Genomic DNA, 26,937 nt, shown 5'->3' with positions numbered 1-26,937 from the left:
TACCACTTACATTAATCTTGCAATCTACCTCTTAGAGCTGCAGTTCTAAACAAAATATAAATATTCATATTTTTAGTAGTTACTACTTAGAAATGATATTCTCTAATATATCTTTTGGACCTTTCTCTCTCTCTCTCTCTCTCTCTGCATATGTATGTATGTATGTATGTATGCATGTATGTATATATATATATATAGTCATCTTGCTTCCATTATTGAGGCAGATGAGAATTAAAATGACTTCTTTTTTAAAGTTTACTTTTTTTAAAATATGAAATATCAACAACAAAATCATCAAATGATGGAAAATGGAAAGCAATGTTTAACCTAATGAAAACACCAACTCTTAGCTTTTCATGTACAAATGCATCTATATCTCCCTCCATGACCACCCATAATGTTTAGTAAGATGCATTTGTAATGTTGATATGTTTATGGTGTTTGTAAAAAAAAATTATAAATCTTGTAGAATGATTACACAAATTTGCTTCCCAGCAATTAAGCATCCTAATTGTATTGGCTAATGGAAGGTCTATCAGTTTGGTTAATTTTTTTAGGTATGTATTTTTTACTGTAAAGGTACTGTATTGAGGAGTTACAGTTACATGAGTAAGTTAATGAGCACATTTCCTATGGAGCATTGTCACCTCCTCCTTTGTTTTTCCCCTACCATCCTTTCCCTCCCCAACTCCTCCCTCCTCCGCCCCCACCCCCCGAAGTTGTAAAGTTCATTTTCATCATAGTGTCTTGTACATTTCATTGTTACAATGGGTCAACCTGAATCCTTATTTCAGCATTTTGTTTTTTCCCTTCCCCTCCCCAAATTAGAAAAATGCATATACAAGATGCAGGGCACTGAGATCAAATACAGTGAAAACAGGGGTTATGCCATGGGGGAAGAACTTACCAAAGAAACAAAAAAAAAATCACATAGTACAGTAAAAGTACATTAAAAAGAACAGCAAGAAATGTAAAACTATCCCTATCTTGGAGTTCATTTCACTTAGCATCATCTTATATGGTCATATGTACATTGCTTTTGACCTCTTCTGCTTGTCCTAGACGTATACTAGTTATTGCAAATAAGGGAAACCATGGGACCTATATTTCTTTGGTCCTGGCTTACTTCACTTAATATAGAATTTCCCAAGTCTTTCCATTTCCTAACAAATGTGGTGATATCACTCTTTATGATGGAGGCATAGAATTCCATTGTATATATATGTACCACATTTTCTTGATCCATTCATCTACTGAGGGGCATCTGGGTTGGTTCCATATCTTAGCTATAGTAAGTAAAAAATATGCAACACTTCACGAATTTGTGTGTCATGTTTGCTCAGGGGTCATGCTAATCTTCTCTGTATCATTGCAATTTTAATATATATGCTGCTGAAGTGAGCACTGCTTTTTTTTTTTTTAAAGATATTAGATGTGGCCGGTCACTGATGGCTCGCCTCTATAATCCCAGCAACTCAGGAAGCAGAGATCTGATGATCGCAGTTTGAAGCCAGCCTGGGCAGCAAAGTCCATGAGACTTTTTTTTTGTATTTTATATTTAATTGTATATATTTGTATTATATAAAATATATGCAAATACATAAATAACTTCGTTATACCTACTTTTAAGTTGTATTATGCATTTTTTTTAAGATTTTACTTCTTTTTTTTTTTAAATTGTGAAACTACCGTACAGAGGGGTTACAATTACATGAGCAAGGTAATGAATACATTTCTTATCAAGCATTGTTGCTTCCTCCTTTGTGTCCCCTTACCATCCTCTTCTCTCCAATAAATTACTCAAAAAGGCTGGAAGTGGTGCTGTGGTTTAAGTGGTAGCGTGCTAGCCTTGAGCAAAAGAAGCTCAGGGACAACTCCCAGGCCCAGAGTTCAAGCCCCAGGACTGGCCAAAAAAAAAGTGTGTATGTATATATATATGGTGAAGTATTTATTAGCAAAAGTCATTAAAATAAAGATTAATTGATTAATTTTAATACCTCGTTTTTAGTTTGTCTAATTTGAAGAATAATATTTGAGTTAGTAGTTAAAAGAAAAATTTTTAGCCACGATAACTAGAAAAGTTTATTGTGCAGAGAAAAACCAGGCCAAGTTAAAACAAAACAAAAACCAAACAACAAAAGAATTCAGTAATCAGAACACTTCTAGAGCTGAATAAGATTCTGAGAACTCCAGTTGCCAATGTGATTTGCCAGCATTTATAGAAAATTTGAAATTGAGCATAAAATATTGATCTCAACTTAATCCATCATCCAGTCAATTTTGTTATAGTTTAATTGATTAATTATCTACAGGGCCTCCTGCAAGCAAAGCTCAGTAACTGTGATTAAATTCTATGGTGGTTTGATCTGTTGGGACAAGTGCTAGTTCTCAACACAAGTCCATGATTTTTATGAATTTGATTTAACAGTAGTTAATGAATTAACTAAAAACTTTTGGTAGAAAGGGGAAGGGCAAAAACAAATCGTTTAAATATGGATACAGGTAGACCCATTGCAACAATGAGATGTACAAATCGTTATGTCAAAAAAGGAACTTTACAACTTTAGCGGCAGGGAGTAGGGGGGTGTGAGGGGTGGCAGGGGTAGAGGGGGGATGGGAAGGGGAAACAAAGGAGGAGGCAACAATGCTTGATAAGAAATGTACTCATTATCTTGCTCATATAATTGTAAGCTCTCTGTATGGTATTTTCACAATTAAAAAAAAAGAAAATACCAAGTGTATAAGGAGTTTCTTATATATGAGTAGTTATATGTTTTTCAGTGTTTTTGTCTTTAGCTACAGAAAGCTGACAGGGAGGACTGATAAACAGTGGTGTTTTCTTTATATAAACAGTGGTATTTTCTTTATAATGAAATCCTAGAAATGCAAACAATACTAATTGTTTATTGTGTGATAGACTTAATATGATGCCTTTCACACAAAATCAAATTATGTCCTCCCTGTGAAGTTTTGTCCCTGTTCTACAGATGAACAAAGATTAGGCTCAACAATGTTAGACAGCTTGTCTATGATGTACCCTTTGATAAACTTGAAATCTGGAATTGTTAAGACCAAATCTCACAAATTGTTAAGAGTCTGTGTTCATAAACACTATTCTATATCTTTTCTATGAGTCTTATTTGCGTAAAAGCATCTGGAAAATTCATGGCTTATCTTGATTGCAGTTTTATGCTACTACAGTAAGATAAAAGACAACACTGATACTCTGGTCAAAAAAAATAGCAAGACAGGTACAGTATAAGTCATGGTGACCTAAAGAGAAAGTAGTATTTGTGGTATATTCTATTCCCAAGCCCTGCTTTGTCTGCTGTAAAGACCAGAATACAGATTGTTGGTATAAGCCAATCAAGGTTTATCTTAGTTTGCTCTGCTGATGATTGCTGTAGTGTTTCCAGGGTGCATAAAAACTACCAGGAGAGCTTTTTAAGACAGAAATCTTGGGTTCACCCTGGAGTTTGACCCTAGACCTCACATTTATAACACGTTCCCAGGTGATTTTACTATGGCTGCTCTGGAAACCTCAGTCTGAGGTTAGCTGGTCTAGCTCACATCTGGTTTTCAAACCAGTAGCACATTGGGTTCCTTGGAAACTCTACTGAATGCTATTGATCCCCTCTCTGTATTTACTCTCTAATATGTTTTGAGTTCATGGTGCAGTATTACTAAGCAATTGATCTAGCTTCATGTTGACTTAAGGATTTGATGACCAGTGCTGATTATGTTTCCCTCTTTTCTGGGAGAGCTGGGAACTAGGTTTTAATTTACTGGTAGTAGGTGTGTGAACTTCTATAAGGTATTTTAAACCTACATATATCCTTGACTTTACTTAATGACTCAGTTGTTTTTAGTGTTTCTATAAAGTTAACATCGAACATACACAAAATCAGAGGAAAAAGGCTTGATGGTACACAAAGAAAAAGTCATTCTGTTTATTTTTTTTTTATATGTTAGGTTTTTAAAAAGAGGTAGCCGAGTAAGAACAGCACCACACACATGGTATTCAAGTAAGGAGTAGGTTTATTCATCGTTCTGGCTGGCACCAGGCCATCTTGGCCCTCCACGCAGTGGGGAAAGGCCTGGGAAAGAGAGACAGCTGGGAAAGAGTGAGCTAGGAAAGAGAAGAGATCTGGGAAGGAGAAGAGAAGGAAAGAGCTGAGAAAGAGCTAGAAAAGAGCAGAGAGAGAGCTAGAAAAGAGAAGGGAGCTGGGAAAGAGAAGAGAAGGAAAGAGAAAAAGTCATTCTGAAAAAGGTAATTTTTGAGGTGGCTTTAAACAGCTCAATAGAATTTTACCAAGCAAAAGTAAAACAATATTTATGTTAGCATACAAGAATGACAATCATGTGTAGTTTTTTAATGACATACATTTTTGTAGGTATCTTTTGGCCTACGATATTACATTATATGCTATGTTTATTTCATGCCATCTCACTCTATAAACTATCCATGTCCATTATCTCCACACTGTATGTGCTACTCTCCTGTTACTCAGAAGTCATCTTGGCTACTGGAATGACTGTGTGGTTATCTCAGAATTTGTATTCAAGCAACTCATACTTTATGCAGACACTGATTTTATGAGTTTCTTTTGTTAATCTCTATGACTACATTATATCTTCAAATTTATCATATACAGCATATAGAGAAAAATAGGCCACAGTTCAGCTAGAGTTTGATATTATCACCTATGGGTGTAAGCATCCATTGGGATCATAGAACTGGAACCACACACAAACTTAGGTAGAACAAAACTATTCTCAGTTACACAAACATGCTTTTTCACCTGAACCAGTGGATTTTTGTGTTTTCCATTACTTGTCATTTAAACAGACATTTGATGAATTAGTTCTGCTCATCTCTACGTGTCTATAGCATGTGGTATGATTCTGCTGGGAAACAATTTCTTATGTGTGCCCTCCAGAGTTGGTAGGGAGACAATCCGTCAATACAGAAGGGCTGAGCTCAATTATGCAACTGGTAGACTATACTTGCAACCATTCTAGCTCAGGAGCTGTAAAAACTTAATAAGAATTTGACACATTTAGTCATAAAACACAGCGTTGTTGATGCATAATTGACTAGTGGCATGGATGAGATATTCTCCCACTGTGCATATATATATATATATATATATATATATATATACATATGCATGTACATACACACACACACACACACACACACACACACACACACACACACACACACACACACACACACATATAGTCAGTCATGGGCCTGAATTCTGGGCCTGGGTACTGTCCTTCAACTCTTCAGCTCAAGGCTAGTGCTCTACCACTTGAGCCACAGCACCACTTCTGTCTTTTCCTGCTTCTGTAATGCTGAGGAATTGAACCCAGAGCCTCATGCATGCAATGCATGCACTCTACCACTGAGCCACCTTCCAGACCAACAGTATAATTTCTTTTTTTTCTTTTTCTTTGTTCTTTTTTTATGTCTTTTATTGTAAAAATACTGTACAGAGGGGTTACAGTTACATGAGTAAGGTAATGAGTACATTTTTTTATTGAGCAATGTTACTTCTTCCTTTGTTTTTCTACTACCATCCCTTCCCCACCTCACAAACTACTTCTCCCTGCCCCCCACCCAGAAGTTGTAAAGTTCATTTTCAACATAGTGTCTTGTACTTCTCTTTGTTACAATGGGTCAACCTGTATCCTTATTTAAGCATTTTGTTTTTTCTTTCCCCTTCCCAAATTAGAAAAATGTATATACAAGATGCAGTCCACCAGAATCAAATACAGTGAAAATAGGGGTTATACGGTGAGGGAAGAACATACCAAAGAAAGAAACAAACAAACAAAATCACATAGTACATTATAAATACTTTAAGAACATTATCAAGAAAGAAAAAAAAATTTGAGTCCCCATCTTGAGGTTCATTTCACTTAACATTATCTTATATGATCATATGTACACAGCTTTTGACTTTTTCTGCTTGTCCTAGACATATACTAGTTATTGCAAATAAGGGAAACCATGGTACCTATATTTCTTTGGTCCTGGCTTATTACACTTAATATAATTTTTTCCAAGTCTTTCCATTCCCTAACAAATGGGGCACTGTCATTCTTTCTGATGGAGGTAGAATTCTATTATGTATATATGTATTATATATATAATGGAATTCTATATATATATATATATATATATATATATGTATGTATGTATGTATATACCACATTTTCTTGATCCATTCATCTACTGAGGGGCATGTGGGTTGGTTCCCTATCTTAGCTATGGTAAATACTGCAATAAACATAGTTGTGCTGGTAGCTTTGGTATGGACTTGTTTGTGATCATTTGGATAAATGCACAAAAGTGGGATGTGGAGTCTTTTGAGGAACCTCCATCCTGTTTTCCAAAGTGATTGAACAAGTTTACATTCCCACCAACAATGCAGTAGGGTTCCCTTTTGGCCACATCCCCTCCAGCATCTGTTGTTTATTAGATTTCTTGATTATATCCATTCTAACTGGAGTGAGGTGGAATCTCAATGTTGTTTGGATTTGCATTTCTTTTATGCCTAGAGAAGATGAGCGTTTCTTCATGTGTCTATTGGCCATTCCTATTTCTCTTCAGTGAAATTTCTCTTTAAGTCTTTATCCCACTTATTTATTGGGCAGTTGTTTCTTTGAGGATTTGTTTTGGGGTAATTTAATTTTATGAGTTCTAAATATATTTTAGATATGAGACCCTTGTCCGTTGTGGGTCTAGTGAAGATCTTCTCCCAATCTATGGGCTTTCTATTGATCTTGCTAGCTATACAACAGAATACTTTCTTAAGGGAACAAACCAACTACATGGCCAAGTGCTTGGATACAAATTGATACTGATAAGATTCTGGAGCTCATGATAGGTTCATGCTCATCCTCTGTAGTTTTATCCTGGAGAGGAAAAATATTTATTGAAAAAAATACTGGGTTTGGAATGTGAAAGAACTGACTTAGAATTTTGCACTTGTCACTAATTGCAAACCACATGTAGTCTAAAATTGTTTCTTTGTTATATGCACATTTTCATTTGAGTTTTGTAAGATGTGTACCTAATGTATCATAATTACTAGTATACGCTAGATTTCCTATATTCTATTGAAAATTATAACTTCAATTTTTCAGACTGCTAGTCTACACCTATCATTATATTGCTCCAGTAAGAGGAGAAAAGGTGAGAGCACAAATGACGAAAGATAATGAAGTTGAACGACTGGCTTGAATCTATAATCCCATCTATGTGGGAGGCAGAGATAGGATGATTTCAGTGCAAGACTACTCCAGGCAAAATGATAGCAATGCCCTATCTCAAAGTATAAGGATGCATATCTGTGATCCCAGATATATGAGAGGGAGACATAGAAAGATCACAGTCTAAGGCCAGCCCTAAACAAATAAACAAAAAAAAAAAGAAGGGGCTGGGAAGGTGGCTCAGTGGTAGAGCACTTGCCTTGCATGCAAGAGGCCCTGGGTTCGATTCCTCAGCACCACATAAGCAAAAAGAAAAAGCCGGAAGTGGCGCTGTGGCTCAAGTGGTAGAGCACTAGCCTTGAGCTGAAGAGCTGAGGGACAGTGTCCAAGCCCAGAGTTCAGGCCCCACAACCGGACCCCCCCCCCAAAAAAAAAAAAAAAGAAGCAGGAAACCCTATATAAAGCAAAATAACTAAAATAACTAAAGCCAAAAGGACTGGAAGAGGAGCTGAAGTGGTAGAGCATTTGCCTAATAAACACAATTCTGTGAGTTTAAATCCCAGTACTACAAGAAAAAAGATAAAAGGAAAAGAAAATCTGATAAATGGACATAAACAAGTCTTAAGTGATAAAGAAAAGCTAAAAGTAAAGGCAAAAGAAATCAGCATCAAAACTAGCATTTCAAGGATAAGTTACTTCTCTTTCCTCAGGCACAATATAGTTGTTGCAAAAAATAGTTTTTATTTTCTTTTAACTGTTATGTAAAGATAAAATTTAACTCTTTTATAGATCAATTCTTCACTCAAATGCATAAATCTGTTGTTTTTATTAACTGGCTGTACTTTATATGAGGATGTACAGATATTTTTGTAGTAGAGGAGAAAAAAATAAATGTCTTGAGCTACAGTGTCTTCAGAGAAATCACTAGGTTTAAAATTCAGTGTGCTGATATTCTCTTTCAGCTCTAAATTTCCTTCCAGGGATTTCTTTTCATTCTCATTTATATAAATCCTAAGTTTTTTACCTAAACATGTTAAGGTGTCATGAACTGAAAATAATATTCTGGGAAAGTTTTCATCAATCAAGTTATGGGACCGGTCATGGGGCCAGAACTCTGGGCGCTGTCCCTCAGCTCCTCAGCTCAAGGCTAGTGCTCTACCACTTGAGCCACAGTGCCACTTCCGGCTTTTTCTGCTTATGTGCTGCTGAGGAATGGAACCCAGGGCTTCATAGCATGCAAGGCAAGCACTCTGCCACTGAGCCACCTTCCCAGTATTTAAAAAATATTGTTATCTATCAAATTTATTTTGATAAATTTGACATTTTACATTCATCTCATAAACACAGGCAACTGGCCACAAAACATTACAGTGATTTTTTTTAACATTCTAAAATGCTTCTAACATGATTTATATCTTTTATTTATTTAGAATTTAGACTGGCCTTTTTATCACAGGCTGTGATGCTATAAATAGCTAATAGCAGTAACTGGTTATAGGCAAAGATGTAATGTAAAGGTTAAAGAATGGTAATTCAGCATCCTCTTTATCAAAAATAAACAAGTCCTTAGAGTGCTGATACTTGCCACATGTGGAGAATCTTCTCTATAAGCACAGAATTCAGGTGGTTGAGGCAGAAGGATTGTAGCTACCCTGGGATACCAAGATACCAAGTTCAAAGCAAGTCTAGGTTATATAGAGACCTGGATGCAGAAAGAAAGAGTAAAAGAAGGGAAAGGGGAAGGAGAGGGGAAAGGAAAAGAAGAGGGAAAGGGAAAAAGGGAAAGAAAATAATAAAAAATAATAAATGTATGGTGGACTCTGAGTGCACTTGTTTTTTTCAGCTATCAGCTGTTTTAGTTTTGTTTTTGTCCTTTCCTGATCTTTTAACAAAAGATTTTTATTATGCCAGACAACTGATGTTTGTTTTAAGTCTCTTGGATATATATTATATGATCATATTATATTATTATATAATATATATTATATTTGGAGTGTTTTCAGCCATTATTTCTTTAAATATTTGTTCTGATCTTTTCTCCTCCTCTTTGATAACTCAAATTGCATTGACTTTCGGTTGTTTCATACTGTCTTACAGGTCTCTCAGTTCTTGTTCGTTTTCGTCAATCTTCATTTTTTATATTATTAATCTTTTATTGTAAAAATTTTGTACAGAGGGGTTGCAATTACATGAGTAGGGTAATGAGTACATTACACAAACAGCATTGTTACCTCCTCCTTTATTTTCCCCCTACCAGCACTTCCCTCCACGCCTCCCCACCTCTCCACCTCCTCCACCCCACCCCACATTGTAAAGTTCATTTTCAGTATAGTATCCTGTACATCTTGTTGTCACAGTGGGTCAGCCTGCATCCTCATTTAAGCATTTTGTAATGTCCCTTCTCCACCCCAAATTACAAATATAATATACAAGATAGAGGACCAGCAACAAATCCAGTGAAAACAGGGGTTATACCATGGGGGAAGAACATACAATAGAAACAAAAGAATCACATAGTGTGTTGTAAGTACATTAAAAACACTAGCAAGAAAGAAAAAAAAGAAAAAAAAAAAACGTCTTGTGTCCCCGTCTTGGGGTACATTTTGCTTAACATTATCGCATATGGTCGTATGTACGTAGCCTTTGACCTAATCTTCTTGTCCTAGACATGTACTAGTCACTGCAAACAAAGGGAACCATGGGACCTATGTTTCTTTGGGCCTGGCTTACTTCACTTAATATGATTTTTTCCAAGTCTTTCCATTTCCTAACAAAAGAGGCAATGTCATTTTTTTCTGATGGAGGCATAGAATTCCATTGTGTGTGTGTGTGTGTGTGTGTGTGTGTGTGTGTGTATACATATATGTATGTGATATATATATATATATAGCACATTTTCTTGATCCATTCATCTACTGAGGGGCATCTGGGTTGGTTCCATATCTTAGCTATGGTAAATAATGCTGCGATAAACATGGTTGTGCTGGTAGCTTTGGTATGACCTTGTTTGTGATCCTTTGGGTAAATGCCAAAAAGTGGAATTGCTGGGTCATAAGAGACCTCTATGTGGAGTCTTTTGAGGAACCTCCATACTGCTTTCCAGAGTAGTTGAACAAGTTTATACTCCCACCAACAATGCAGTAGGGTTACCTTTTGGCCACATCCCCTCCAGCATCTGTTGTTAATAGATTTCTTGATTATAGCCATTCTGGCTGGGGTGAGGTGGAATCTCAGCGTTGTCTTGATTTACATTTCTTTTATGGCTATAGAGGTTGAGCATTTCTTCATGTCTCTATTGGCCATTCTTATTTCCTCTTCAGATAAGTCTCTCTTTAAGTCTTTAGCCCATTTGTTAATCAGCCGTTGTTTCTTTGAAGATTTGTTGTTGGGGGATTTAGTCTTTTGAGTTCTAAGTATATTTTAGATATGAGACCCTTCTCCATTGTATGGCTAGTGAAGATCTTCTTCCAGTCTGTGGTCTTTATGTTGATCTTGCTAGCTATGCCCTTTGGCATGCAGAAGCTCTGCAGTTTCATGCAGTCTCATTTGTCCAACCTTCCTTTGATTTGTTGTGCTTCTGGGTCTCTATTAAGAAAATTTCGGCCTATGCCAAGAAGCCCTAGAGTTTCTCCTATTCTGTCCTGTAATGTTTTCATGGAGTCTGCTTTTATTTGGAGTTGATTCTGGTACAGGGTGATATATATGGATCTAGTTTTAGTTTTCTATAAGTGCTTAACCAATTTTGCCAGGACCGTTTACTGAGAAGGCTGTCTTTCTTCCATTCTATTAGTCATTCCATTCTATTAGTGGGTTCATTTCTGGGTCTTTAATCCTATTCCATTGGTCCTCAGGTCAGTTCTTGGCCAGTACCAAACTGTTTTGATTATTATGGCTTTGTAGTAGAGTTTAAAGTTTGGAATTGATATTCTTCTAGCACTGTTTTTTCTACTAAGGAATGTTTTTTCTATTTGGGTTCATTTATTGTTCCAAATGAATTTTTAGATTGCTTCTTCTATTTCATTGAAGAATGAAGTTGGAATGTTGATAGGTATCGCATTGAATTTGTAGATAGCCTTTGGCATCTTCATTTTTTTTTAAGTTATTGCTTTCTGGTGACTATTTTAAAATTCTATCTGAAATTGATAAGGAAATAAGTGCATATTATATCAGGAAATTTCCTAGACATTTCTCCTTTTGTAATGTGTTTAATTTACCTTATAAAATGGTTCATTTAATATTATATAATATTGAAAAACAAACTATGAATGTTCCTGATCTAAAAAAAAATAGTTGGCTTTGATGTCCTTCTTACTGGTTTTCTAGTTGGTAAAACCTTCAGTTCGTTTTGTTATTCATTATTTTATAAGACTAATTTTAGGAGAATGAATTCTAGAGGCATTCTGCTGGGGCTGAGAGTATGGCTCAGCCTGTTTAAATCTGGAGGTATTAGATTCTGTCTCCCCAGTCTTCCTCCACCTCCCTAAAAAAGAAATGACTCTGCTAAAATTGTAATTCTTTTAAAAAATCAACATCAACATAATAACCAGGTACTGGTGACTCATGCCTGGAATCCTAGCTACTCTGGAGCCTGAAATCTAAAGATTACAATTTGAAGCCAGATTGGGCAAGAAAGTCTATGAGACTCTAATCTTCAGTTAACCACCAAAAAGTTGAAAACGGAACTGTGCCTCAAATAGTAGAGTGATAGCCTCAAACAAAAAAGCTCTGAAAAGCCCTAGGCTTGGCGCGCACACACACACACACACACACACACACACACACACACACACACACACACACACACACACACACCAGACATAATCAACATGACCTTGATTTGCAAATAATAGGCAAAAAAAGGACATGGATTATATAGGCAGATATGCATTCCCTGCCATTTTTACTTAAAAAATAATACAGCAAATACTTTTCAAGTACTAGTTAGTTTTAACCCACTTTCCAAGATGTACCAGAAAATATTTTGAAAAATGTATAGGTTGTGCCAATGAATTAAAACTCAGTTGCGTTTTTAAAAAAATTATGTAGAAGATTTTGTGGAATTCCTAGATGACAGAATCATTTTGACTCAAGGAATTCTCAGTTCAGAAATTTGGAGGCTAAGAAGGCTTAAAGATATGAATGTATCTGTGATAGGTTAGAGAGAATGAAGTCTTTCAGAGGGAGGATTGATAGCAAGACACAGAGAAAAGAATGTAAATGCTGTACTATAATAATGGCCTAATTCAACAGATAGAAATCTGTGTATGTGAACAAAGTAATATATAAAAATTGAAGTCAGCTTGCTGCCAGTAGCTCATTCCTGTAATCCTAGCTACTTAGGAGGCTGAAATCTGAGAATCTCAGTTCAAATCCAGCACAGGCAGAAAAGTCCCGGTGAGAGTCTGATCGCTAATTAACCACTCAAAGACTGAAAGTGGCACTGCGGCTCAACTGGTAAAGCGCTAATCTTGAGCGCAAAGAGGGTCAGGGACAGTGTGCAGGCCCTGAGTTCAAACCCCAGAACTGACCCAAAAAAATGAACCCATATATTGTTTTAAAAAAAAAAACAAACACATTCTTCTGATCCTGAATTTAAAATAAAGAACTTAGAACAAAAGTAGAAACCCGATGTCTGTTTTTGTAAATAATCTTTTCCTCCGCTGATTTATTCATGTTTATATTGTCTCTCCTTGCTTTCATGCTACAATGGTTTCTTTTTTGAATACACAGGAAAAAATTCTCTGATTCAAGTTATATAGACCAGGGTAATGTAAAGTGACTAGCTATTGATTTCTAGTTACAAGTTTATTACAGGATAAGGAAGTTTTACCTGAATGAAAGACTACCAAGGTAGTCTTCTGAATTAAATAAAAAGAATAAAAGAAAAGAAATTTTAGCTTTATCTTGAAGGTATACTTAGTAACTTGCTATATATTTCAGTGAATCTTTTTATATTCTTAGAGTCCTTCACTTTATTTCATAGACTTCACTCTTGAGTCAGCAAAGATATATTGAACATTTCTAAGCAGAAAGAGTAATTTGTATGTACACTTTAGAAAGAACCAATAAGGTCACAGGTAAACCTTTCTGGGTTCTTCTGGACCATTATAACACAACATACCAGATGTGAGTCTAAAGAGATGTACTGGAAAGCTAACCCAGTTGAGAGGTACTAGAAAACTTGGACTATATGCAATCTTAGTCTCTTTGGACTGTTATAACAAAATACTTGGAATGAAGTGATACACAGAATTTGTTTTACCACAGTTCTAAAGGTTGGTAAGTCCAACATCAGAATACAAACAGATTTAGTATCTAGAGGTCTTTCTAGTTTATAGAGGATGCCTTCCAACTGTATCTTTGATGTAAACAATGAGGTCTGTGGCCTCACAAATTGTAACTCCTATCACCATGAAGGTTCCATGGTCATGACCCAATCAACTTCCAGAGCCCAGTCCCCTGGTACTGTCACGCTAGGCACAAGAATAGCAGTATATGAATTTTAGGTGCACATAACATTTTTTTACATTTCTTACTGTTTATAAAGCTAATAAAATTCATCACAACTTTCATAGATCATATCCTGACAGGTATGTTAAATTAGTCTATAATATTACAATGAGTCAAAGGGAAAATCTCAATCAAGGAATGAACCTTTAGAATATATCTCTCATACTGCATATGCACAAGTCCAAAGCTTGGTTGGTTTTGTTAAATATATTTTGATTGCCTTACAGGTATTTTTTTCTACAAATTTTATTAGGATGGTCATCTAGGTGACTCTTTTTTTATTGTAGAGATACTGTGCAGAGGGGTTACAGTTACATGAGCAAGGTAAAGGGCACATCCCAGGAGACTCTTAAGTGCAGAAAAAAAATATGTAGCTTGTGCAGTATTTTAATATTGTTTATTAAACCTTTAAATTATTATAATTAAATAGTATTTAGTAGCATTTACATTATTAAACCTTTACATTATTTTAATTTATTTGGTACAGCATTCACATAGCTTTAAAATTATTTAACAGGTATAGTAGAAACTGATTACATTCTATGAGACCCAGGTAGCTTTCTATTCACAGCTTTTTATAATAATGACTTGGTTTGTATATCATTATCTTAGATCAGTGAGTTTGAAACATCTGCAAGTGTAAATATCATTTTCTTAAAATCCCTTTACTATGTGGCTTAAGCTATGCTTTATTTGAAAAAGATATGTTTTTATACAACATCCTAATTTCTTCTCTGTAGGAGAAAATGCATTCTGAAGGTTGGTATAGAGGTGTTGATAATTGATGGGATATGGGTCTGATAGTGCTGGTCATTACAGCTGTACTAATTCTAGAAGAGGAGGTGATTTCCTTTGCAAGTACATGCCTTAATAATCTTGTCCCAGACACAGGCAAGTGTCTGTGTAATTTTTCATTTTTCCATTATGAATTAGGCATACATCATGGGCCTCAATGATTAGCTGATCTGCTGTTAATATTGGCATTGTGCTCATAGTTTGATATACAAATCCAAACACAATTTTATCATTTTAATTTCACAAACAGATATCCTTATGTATCCCCACAAATTTTCTTTTCCTTCGAGATGTAAAGAATGTTTTAGATATATAGAATTTTAAAAACCTACTTCCTTAATATATTTTATATTTACCTTGAGTACCTAATTCTAGTATTACAGAAATTGGAGAAATTAAGCATAAATGGTGTCTTTTCCATTTGTAGAATTTCTGGGAAATTAATACAGAGGCCAGTATTTGAAGAATTATTGACTACATGATTTTATCAGTGCCAGACTTGTGACCTTTAGAAACTTAATTCCACCATGTACAGATCTATTTACTTTTTTTGGGTCCAGTCGTAGGGCCTGAACTCTGGGCCTGGGCGCTGTCCCTCAGCTCTTCAGCTCAAGTTTAACGCTCTACCACTTTGAGCCACAGCGCCACTTCCGGCTTTTTTTTTTCGTTTTGCTTATGTGGTGCTGAGGAATCGAACCCAGGGCCTCATGCATGCAAGGCAAGCGCTCTACCACTGAGCCACCTTCCCAGCCCCTATTTGCTTTTTTTTTTTTTGGTCTGTTCTGTGTGTTTCCTGGAAGAATGACCAGCTGTTGTTGTTCAGTAGCCTTTACTATGTGATGAGTCCAAATCTAATGATTCAACCAATCACAAATCAAAAATATTTTTCAAAACCTTAGTCTGTGCTGAATGTGACATTTTTCCCATCGTTTCCTCAACAATAGAATAGAGCAACTACAAAATAAAAAAAAAAAGAATAGAGCAACTACTTACATTTTTTGCATTGCACCAGATACTATAAGTAATCTAGATATGATTTAAAGTGTAGAGAAAGAAGTATATAAGTTAAATGAAAATACATCACCATTTTAAATAAGGAACTTGAGAATCCATGGATTTGGTATTTTCATGGGGTGCTGGAACTATTCCCATAGATACTGAAGAATTTTTTTTCTCTTCAAAAACAAACAAACAAACAACTTGGGCTCAGAAAAAAAATAAAACACACTTTAAAGTTATCCACAAGGATATTTAAATGTGCTGAACTGAAAGTGAATTAAATTAATATAGAGAATAAGTTTGAAAGGAAAGTCTTAGTGACCTGTAAGTGGAATTCTAGCCAGTTTCAGTTCTGATGTTAATTCTCTCTTTATTTATATTTTTCTCCTTTTAATGTCTCTTCTAAAGGTGTTCAATACTTCAGGACCTCATTTTGTTTACATAAAAATAATCACAAAAAGCAGACCATTCTACAATAAAACAAAAACACAAAAACAAGGAGCAGAAAGATATGGCTAATGACAAGTTAGGCTATACTTTATGATTGCTATTCTCTTAAAAAAATAATTGCTCAGAAGTGGGGTTACTGGGTCATAGGGGAGCTCTATGTGGAGTCTTTTGAGGAAGCTCCATACTGCTTTCCAAATTGGTTGAACAAGTTTCCACTCCCACCAGCAGTTCAGTAGGGTTCCCTTTTGGTCCCATCCCCTTCAGCATCTTACAAGGCTATACTAAAACTACCAGCATAACTATGTTTATCACAGCATTATTCACCATAGCTAAGATATGGAACCAACCCAGATGCCCCTCAATAAATGAATGGATTAAGAAAATGTGGTATATATATTTATATATATTACTTATACAATGGAATTCTATGTTTCTATTAGAAAGAATGACACCACCCCATTTGTTAGGAAATGGAAAGACTTGGAAAAAATCATATTAAGTGAAGTAAGCCAGACCCAAAGAAATATAGGCCCCATTTGCAATAATAGTATACATCTAGCATAATTTTATCAAATGATCAGTAAAGCTCAAAAGCTATGTACATATGACCATAAAGATTATGCTAAGTGAAATGAACCTTGAGATAGGGATACAAGAGGTCTTTCTTTGTTGTTTTTAATATATTACATGATTTTTTTTTGTTTCCTTTGTATGTCACTGTACTTGATTTTGTTACCCTTCATCTTGTATATACATTTGTCTAATTTGGGGAGGGGTAGAGGAATAACAAAATGCTCAAACAAGGACACAGGATGACCCATTGCAACAATGGTACCCACAAGACACTGTATTTGTAAGAGGAGGAATGAAGGAGGTGGGAAGTGGGAAGGGATAGTAGGAGAACAACAAAGAAGGGGGTAACAATGCCCGACAAGTTACTCATGTAACTGTAATCCTTCTGTACATTTATTTACAATAAAATATAAAAAAATTAAAATAACTGATAATTTTTCCAGAAATACCACAGATGGCTGGTACCTGTATGCTGATAGCTCTAATGGGAAATTTGGTGACATCGCTGATATCTTGACTCCTGTCATCTCACTCACTGGACCAAAATGTACCTTGGTGTTTTGGACTCATATGAATGGTGCTACAGTTGGTTCTCTCCAGGTATTGCTTCTACAATAGCATTTTTTGAATTACTTCTTTGCAAATGTCTCTTGCATAATTTAATGCCATCAAAATTGTTGGTAAAAATCATATTAAGTAAAGCAAGCCAGGCCCAAAGAAACATAGACTGTATGGTTTCCCACATTTGTATTAATTAGTCTATGTCTAGAATAGTCCTAGCAGAGGATCACAATAGCTCAATAGCTATGCACATACGAACATATAAAATGATGCTAATCAAAATGAACTTCAAGATATAGAAACGAGATTTTTTTAGAGGGTCGTTTTCAAATGTACTGTGTGAAGTTATTTTTTCTTTCATTTTATTTATCTTTGGTTTATCCCCTGTTGTCACTGTTTTTGATTCTGATACCCTGTGTCCTGTATATATATTTATTTGATTTGGGGAAGGAAAGAGGACTAACAAAATGGTGAGACAGAGGACAAAGAGTGAACCAATGCAACAGCAATACTCACAAGACACCATATTGGAAATGAACTTTACAACTTCAGGGATGGGGAGGAGAGTCTGGGGGGAGAGAAAGTAAGAGAAAATGAGGGGGTAACACTGTTCAACAAGAAATGTACTCACTACCTTATGTAGCTGTAACCCCTCTGTACATTATCTTTACAATTAACTTAAATTAAAAATAAAATACAAGTGAAAATGGACAGTTATCAGCACTTCATTAGTTTCTTAATGATATAATTGAAAAGGAGCTTTGGCAGACATTAGTAGCTAGTTGGAAGTTCTTTTTCTATTTAATTTGTGGTTATTTTCCCTATTCTAGGGTTATAGCTTCTGCCTAACACTATTTTACACTTAAAATACAACTTTTAAGAACAGGTGGACCCGATGCAACTATGAGAAGTACAAGTTGTCATGTCAAAAACGAACTTTACAACTTTGGTGGTGGGGGGGGCGAGATTGGGTGGGGGGGCAGGGGGAGGCTGGGAAGGGATGTGAAGGATAAACAAAGGAGGAGGCTGCAATGCTTGATAAGAAATATACTCATTATCTTGCCCATGTAATTGTAACCCCTCTGTACAATATGTTCACAAAAAATAAAAATTAAAGATTAAAAACAAAACAAAAGAACTTATAAAGTTTCTGTATCCATGTTCTGGGTGTAACATAATTGAATGAGCATATATCCTTTGGGGATATGTGTATATACACTCTTGCTATCTTGGAGGGTAGTAGTGTGAAGTTCTCCAGTAGTCGTTTTTTCAATATGTGTCTTTGAGGAAAAAAATAGACAGCTTAAACTCAGGAATAGCAATGAAATCCTATATATTATTTACTACAGATTCCCATTTTTGCTCATATTCCCTGCAATGACCCTTAAAGCAACAAATCAATAAATAAAAATCAATACAATATCACATATTTTACTCAGATGTTTCTCACTTGTCCCTTTCAAATGAATACTTCCTTGTTCTTCCCTAGACTTTATAATGACTATTTTAAAGGATTATGACCAAGATATTTTGTAAAAAGTCTCTTGAGTTGAATTTGAACAATTTAATTTTGGTCATAGGACCAATGTCATGTTCATATTATTACTGTTTTCCAATCATATCCCTTTGTCTTCTTCATATTGGAACAGATTTTGTGTAGAAATATTTGAGATCAGTATGTAATCAGTATAAAATCTATATGTAAAATCCCAATGTGAACCAATTTTACTTATTAATTTTTATCGCCAGTAGTGTTTTTGCTTAATTAATTTTAATATGATTACTTAATTCTTAGTTGTGGCTTTTCTTCTCTCCATTTGTACTTTCAATTGTAAAACAAATTTTTACATCTGTTTCTCATTTACTGCTTTATACTGGTGTGACTCATGTGTTCCTATATTACTCAGTATGCTATATTGTCGGTAATTATTGCTATTTATTTGTCCTTAAATTGTCTGAAGTTTTCCTAAAAAGTCTCTATAAACTGATTTCTTTCAGATTATTTCACAAGCCTCTTTCATCATTGTTTAACCATTTTTCTTTTCTGGAATGATATTCAAAATGAATTTTCATACTGCCATATATCTAGAATTAACACTTTCTTTCTTTCTTTCTTTTTTAGAAGACCAAAGTATAGAGGTAAAACAGAAAAAAATTAGAATACTAATACAGATCCTTAAGTCCTATCTTCCCCTATTTGACATACCACTGGTAGAAAATAATACAAGATTTATTTAGTGTGCACAAATCCATTATTTAGACGGATAAAGCCGACTCAGTTTGGAAACATCTCAATTTTTACTTGTCTTCATGGCTTACAGTATTTGTCTACCATAAGCACTTTTAAATCAGAGATCTTTTGCTAGAAACAAGTATATAAATGAAGCCTCTGCTTGAATATAAAATGTAAAATGAAGTAAATAAATACATAAATTAAAATGACAAGAATGTAAACCAGACCACATCTGGAGTGTGGATACTGGTGTTAGTGAGAAAAGTGAATATGGTCAGAATACTTCATGTGTACACATAGAACTAGATCAGTGAAGCATGTTAGGGATTGCTTTGGAGGATAGACAAAGACACTGAGAGAGGGTGATGGAGGAGAGAAGTCTGACCAAATCACACTGTATACTTTATAAGCGTATGTAGACACATCAAAATGAAACTCGTTTGTACTAGTAATTAAGGCAAATAAAAAAGCAGCAAAAAGTTGTTCCTGTTCTCAAATACCATAAATTTGGGCTCTTAGGCTCTATTTTCCTCAAAGAAAGAAAAATAAATTATGGGCCAGCCATTTAAACACTTCTTTCTCAATGTTAATAATGAGCAGATGAGTATATTCCCCTTCCTGTTGGTAGTATTTTATTCTAGAATTTTCCTAGCCATTATTAAATATTCGTTTTTCCAAAATAATTTTAAATAAACATCCTTTATTTTAAAAATGCTGTCTGTTTTTCTATTGGAAATATTAAATGAATGGATCCATTTTAAAAGCATTCTCTTCTCTTATATTTGTATTGTTGAGTGTATGTGCGTGTGCATGTTTAAACTAAAAATGTCAAAATAAGTTATAACTTATTTTTTTGTTTGCATTGATTTTTTAAATGGTTTTAGGCAAAGCAATCAATAAAACTTACTTCAGGGTTCTCGTATATTTTATGGTGGTGATTAATGATCTGAAACGTATTTTGATTATTTTTTAGAGTACAAATTTGTACTAGCTGTAGAGTTATTAAGTAATATTAAAATTCAGTAATTATAAAATAATTAAAATAGTAATCATAAATAAAAACTAAGTAAAACATTAAATATTATATTAAAATATGTGGCTTGATAATGTTTTCCTTAATAATTTGAACTACTATGGAAATTATACAAATATCTTTCTTCTCTGCCTTTTTTTGATATCATTGACAAATGATTTTAATGGTAATTATATTTTCTTGACTTTGATATTAACGTGAATTAAGTTGACTTTATAGGCCAAGATAATGGTATTTTCTCAAACATTGTATGACTGGAAACTTTAGACATATAAAAATAAATTCATGTAAATTTAATTATTAAAAAGGTAATATTAAAGATTACTTTAAGATTCCATCTTTATGATGCTTTGTGATTTGATTGTATAAATTGTAATTTTTTAGAGTAATATGAAATAATCAAACCCTCTTTGTTACTTTAGGATGTGGTGCTATTCTTTCTCCCCTGTTATTTATAGTAACTCTCTCTAGGGCTTGTTTTGAATTATTTTAGAAAGGGAGAGCCATAATATTTTATAATACAGTGAGAGTCAGTTAGCATTGTTGTCATATTTACCTGAGACAATTACCTTATCAAGAGAAAAGCTTTATCTCACAGTGGTGGAGACCTCTGTGTTTGATTGGTCCTCTTGTTCTCAGGCCTGTGGACAGGTTGAATATGTTCTCAATATAACTTAACTAACATCAAATACAGTGAAAACAGGGTTTATACCGTGGGGGAGGGACAGTATAATTTGGGGAGGGGAAGAGAAAAAACAAATTGTTTAAATAGGAATAAAAGTGGACCCATTGCAACAATGAGATGTACAAGTCGTTACGTTGAAAAACGAACTTTACAGCTTTGGCACAGGGATGCGGGGAGGAGCGGAGGGTGGGGAAGATGGGAAAGGATGGGAAAGGGAAACAAAGGAGGAGACAACAATGCTTAATAAGAAATGTACACATTACCTTGCTTATGTAATTGTAACCCCTCTGTACAGTATTTTCACAATAAAAAATGTAAATATATATATATATATATATATATATCTTAACTACTCTACTGAAAACCAATTTTATGAGGAAGATCATTCTCAAACCATTTTAGTAAGGGATTCCACAATTTTTCCAACGAAATGTATGTTTACATTCACTATATACAATATTAACTGATACCAGGGCCATATTTTTATAAAACTAATTTAAAATGTAGCTGAATTCTTAATGAAAATGGTATTTAGATACCTTCAGACATGATTGACAGCTATTCATGCATACTTTTATGACTCAAAAAGCTTATCACTTTCTGTGACACAAAAAGTGTTGTATCGATCCAATAAAAATATTTAAAATATCAACATATTAGAATATTAGATTTTAATATACTAATTATTTTATACATAATGTATTATGTATTATATACATAATGATGTATATTTTATATGTATGTATTTATTATATGTATATAATACATTGTGTATAATGTATTATGTATTACATACATAATACATTATGTATTATATATTACATAATATATAATCAATATATTAGATATTAAAGGGATACAAGAGGTTTTATCTTTGTTGCTGTGCTTTTTAATGTACTTATAATGTACTATGTGAATTTTTTTGTTTCTTTATATGTTCTTCCCCCATGGTACAACCCCTGTTGTCACTGTATTTCATTCTGGTGTCCTGCATCTTGTACATACATTTTTCTAATTTGGGAAGGGGAAGGGAAATAACAAAATGTTGAAATAAGGATACAGGATGGCCCATTGTAACAATGAGATATACAAGACAGTATGTTGAAAATGAACTTTACAACTTTGCAAGGGGGAGGGAGAAGGGAGGGAGAAGTTGGGGAGGTGGGGAGGAATGGAATGGTAGGGGAAAAATAAAGGAGGGTGTAACAATGCTTCATAGGAAATGGACTCATTACCTTGCTCATGAAACTGTAACCCCTCTGTACAGTATCTTTACAATAAAATATATATTAAAAAGATCTTTAAAATTAATAATTACTGGGAAAAATGAACATTGTGAAAGACAAAATATTTCATTGCCTTTACTTGCTTTATTTCCACAGGTACTCACAAGGAAAGGCAATGTGACTTCTATAGTATGGATTCAAACTGGACAGCAAGGTGCACAGTGGAAGAAAGTAGAAATATTTTTAGGCATTCATTCCTTCACAGAGGTTTGTAATCAAAACAATTAGGTGATGAAAGGGTTAATATTAAGTGTTTTTTTTCTTTCCTACTACTTTATTTCATCCACTCATGTTTATTTCCTCCTATTCCCAGTTTGGTGTGTTGTATGAATGCACAATACTTAAGACTCCATATGGCATTTTTCCATAAGGAATTTACTATTTTAGAATTCCAAACTGTTCTCAATTAAGCAGCTATTTCTATAACTATCAGAAATTCTACTTCATTTGCATGATAATCTTCTTCCACTTCAGCTTCTCACAAATAGTGAAAACCTTCTTTAATTCTGGAAATATATTCTCAAAGAGGATATTAAAATTATTCTAAATACAGATGTTCCAAACAATATTATATGATTTAAGATTACTGATTTATGGAATTCAAAATAATTAGGAAGTATGATAGTGTCTCTGTTTATCCAACTCTTAAAAAGAACCTAACAATCAAGTTTCCTCTTCCAGTAAATTTCCAATAAAGCACTTGTTAGGCAAATAAGCCACATTCTTTTTCCTGAAGGAAACCTGCATTAGTTCTATTTGCCTAACAAGTGCAAGACCCTGAGTTTAAGCCCTAGTACCACAAAATAAAAGGTTGAAGTAGAACATAGATTGAAATAATTTTTACTGAAAAGAATTACGTGCCAACATATTGGTATGAATTTAATTTTTTGGATTATCAAGATTCAAGAGCTTCATGGCTTTATTGGAAATTTACTGGAAGAGGAAACTTGATTGTTAGGTTCTTTTTAAGAGTTGGATAAACAGAGTAAAAACTTAGAGCTAATTATGTACAAGAACCTTTTATTTTTAGCCTTCATTAACCAGAGCTTAATTGCTTGAGTTTAGAAGCACTTGTCTACAGATAGAAGGGATACCATCAGTGCTAAACATTGCATTTGTTGTCTTCTGTCTATGGGACAGAAGTAGACAGGTTAGCTGGGAGTACTGAGTAAGTCTATTGTGGACATTTTCTCTGATCTTTCAGAGAGAACAGAGTGTAATAAAAACCAACAGGCAAATGGGGGTGATAATGTTGATATATTTTGGATGCATGAATAAAAATTTAACTAAGAAATCCATTGAAATTGTTCTAAGAGGATAGAAGAAGAGGAAGAGAGTAGGTTGAGTTTGATAGGGTACATAGTATACATCTATGGGAGTGTCACAACAACTTCCTTGTACAACTAATACATGCTAATAAAAATGCAAAGAAAAGGACAAAGATGAGGGGGAATGATTGAGCCTATATTGGAATGAGTCTAATCAAGGTACATTGTATACATAATGAACATATTAAAACAAAATGCCCTTATACAACTAACTGCTGCTAAGGAAAATGTACGTGTCTTGGGGGGAGTATAATAAAATTTACCCTGTGAAAGACCAAAAGAAACTAAATTGGGTTGGATTGTACAGTGTACAGTTGTTGGTAGGAAATGACGTAGAGATAAAGTAGATTGTAAAGAAACAAAATTGAAGCACAGCCTAGATACTGCTGAATAAAAGCACGGTTAAGTCACTATTCACAATTCCTGGTGATGCTGTGTGTGAGAAATCCACGTATGTTGTCTTTTTAGTGGATTAACCAATTTCCCTGTAGATATTTGTAGATGATTTAGTCCACAGACAAAAAGATCAATCTCAAAAGAAAAATACTGGGCAACAATTCAGTAGCTTGCCACAATAAGAAATTTGTTATTTGTAATATTCCAGGTATTCTATCTGCAGGAATTTTAAACTGCGTCAAGAAGAGTCCTGGGCAAGAATATGTAGAAAGTTCTGTGGGTGCCGCTTAACCCTACATTGGCTTCCATTCTAGACAATGGATCATTCATTTCTTGTAGGATAATATTTATTCAAAATAATGTTAAGGCAACTATAATCAGTGATTAATTTATTTAAAATTCTGTTATTTCACACCTTAAATTTTGACTAGAGGGAAGTGCACAGCATAGTTTATTTTTTAATATTAATAGTAATGGTTGTGAACATTTATCTTTTCAACATTCTCTCAGTAAAAATATACTGAGCATGCACACGCAAAGAATCTCATTACATGCCAAGGAGGACAGTGAGGAGTGAGTACACTGCTCATGAGTCTTCATTGCTCGAGTACCAGTTCCTCTGGCCTTAAAAGGATGAATGAAGACTTGTAAGTTGGTAACAAGGTATAACTAGAAATAACACAATGAAGCAGCCCTGGGAAGATAGTATAGCTTTATTTGGAAACCATTCAATTATTAAACTAATTTTTTAATCATTCTTACAATTAGCCAATCAGGTTTACAGCAGTTACTAAATGCTAAGCATTTTACGAATTTGAAAATATGTTCTCATGGAGTTTCCACAGGGTTTCTATGAATGAAGCACATACTCCAAAAGGCACATTTACATTTTTAATATGCAGAACGAACAGATTCTAGCTTCCCGAAAATGATATGTTGGTGCGTCTCTGACTTTGAATGTCTAGACTGAAAGCTTCAATACTAATTGCCATTTCCTTTTTTTTTCTCGTTATTTCTCTTTAGATTATCTTCAGGGCAAAACGTGGTGTTAGTTACATAGGCGATGTAGCCGTGGATGATGTTTCCTTTCAAGATTGTTCCCCTTTACTTAGCCCAGAAAGAAACTGTACTGCTCAAGAATTCACGTGTGCTAATAAGAACTGCATTGCCATAGACAGAATGTGCGACTTCGTGAATGACTGTGCTGACAACTCAGATGAGAACCCCTTCATCTGCGGTGAGTGCAGCGCTCCGTGCTCTCACTGTGGTGCATTGTCCCCTTCGCACTCAATGTGGGGCCTTCATTGTTGATGTTTAAAGTGTAGGGACATTTCAGGAGCAGGTGCAGGCAAGGCGATTCAACTGCTTCATTCCACTCCTTTCTCCTCTCCAACCCATTACTGAGATCCTGTGTTTATTTATTTAAAAGGACTTGGTGTCTTTTGTGTGTAGAGATGAAGGAATTGGAGTTAAACGGATGTCTTGAAAGACAGAATGGAAACAAATACTTAGCCTAGGAAAGAATTTTAAAAAAAACAAAAGACAAGCAAAATACCCATCAAAACTCAATTTATGTGGCATTGGTAAGCATCTGCCTTCTGAATACATTTGAGAAGACTGTTATCTTGTGGTCTAAATTATATGATACGTTATTTAACAAAATGATATTATGATAAAATACAAAGTTGAAAAAGGCTGCTGGGCATCAGTGGTTCACACCTATAAACCCAGCTGTTTGGGAGGCTAAGAGTGGAAGGCTTCCAGAAAAGTCCAGGGGACCTTATCTCATAAATAGCCAGCACAAACCAGAGATAGAGGCCTGGATCAAGTGGTACAGCACCAGCCTAGCAAGCACGAGGCTCTGAATTCACATCACAGTCCAACAATAGTAATAATAAAAATGAGAGAAATATATCGTCCAAAGGAAATACTAGATCAGCTATGTAAGAGTGATGTAAGAGATCCACCCATAATGAAACAGTACCATTAAAGAATCCTTAGCTAAATGAACCATATGCATTTATTCGGATAAACTTTTTCTGCTATGCAGCCCAGGCTTCATTTCATTGCAAATGAAGTGAATATAAGTTGCCAAAATGAAGGGTGAGAAGTTATTCCACTATTACAGGTTCTGAACTACAATGCTATTAACAGTCAGATATCATTTGCTTCCTGAAACCAAAATGAACAACTTTTGTGTATAAGTAATATAAGTATCCTCACACTTGTCTAGAACTTGTAACTGTCCAACATTTTAATTTACTAATCTCCACCTGATCTTGAAAGAAGCCACGAGACATTATTAGTGCTTTTCTTGAATGGATTCACTAAGAAAAGTGGGTAAGATTGTCAAAGTTCTTACAACCACTGCTAACAAAGATAGTCCTAGGCACTGAATACTTCAATTTATAATTATTGCTTAGACCAAGTTACCATACCACTTCTATATGAAACCAAATGCCAGGAAGCTGGAACATGACATCAAGAGGGTGAGGTCAAAGGGAAGGGGACAGAAAAATGGAAAGAAGAGTGGGCAACAGCCATCATAATAGTCAGTGTGCATATGTGAAAATGGATCTTGGTAAACTGAGGACATGAGTAAGGTTGGGGGGAATGTTTACAAAGGTGACATTGATCAAGATGTATTGTAGTCACAAACTGACCTATTGAATTGAAACGCCTTGGTACAACTACTTAAGGATAACAAATAATAATTCTAGTAATACATCTAAGTCTTAAAAAATAGTAGTACATAGAGAAGTTGTCTTTATAGCATAAACCTGCATGTCCCTTGAATTGTGGATGTCATTTGTTTATATCCCATTTAATCTATATAGACCAGCCTAAAATAGCTTATCTGGAAT

The 26,937-nt window shown here is 34.6% G+C and overlaps 1 protein-coding gene and 1 non-coding gene across 2 annotated transcripts in view; one reads left to right on the top strand and one right to left on the bottom strand.

Moving 5' to 3' along the window:
• The window catches only part of Malrd1 (MAM and LDL receptor class A domain containing 1), a 462,193-nt gene that overhangs the window by 171,402 nt on the left and 263,854 nt on the right, over nt 1-26,937 (top strand). The window contains exons 22-24 of the mRNA XM_042686149.1: nt 16,995-17,151; nt 22,446-22,556; nt 25,097-25,310. Of these exons, the coding sequence (XP_042542083.1) occupies nt 16,995-17,151; nt 22,446-22,556; nt 25,097-25,310 (482 nt within the window). The remainder of the gene's footprint in view (nt 1-16,994; nt 17,152-22,445; nt 22,557-25,096; nt 25,311-26,937) is intronic.
• LOC122113330 lies at nt 1,299-1,405 on the bottom strand. Its single transcript, XR_006148414.1, has one exon. It is a non-coding gene; the product is annotated as a U6 spliceosomal RNA (small nuclear RNA).

This window comes from Dipodomys spectabilis, unplaced genomic scaffold, assembly GCF_019054845.1.
Source record: "Dipodomys spectabilis isolate Male_0828 unplaced genomic scaffold, ASM1905484v1 ptg000096l, whole genome shotgun sequence".
Taxonomy (NCBI): domain Eukaryota; kingdom Metazoa; phylum Chordata; class Mammalia; order Rodentia; family Heteromyidae; genus Dipodomys; species Dipodomys spectabilis.
Note: the sequence above shows the minus strand (reverse complement) of the source record. Positions and strands in the feature narration are given on the sequence as shown.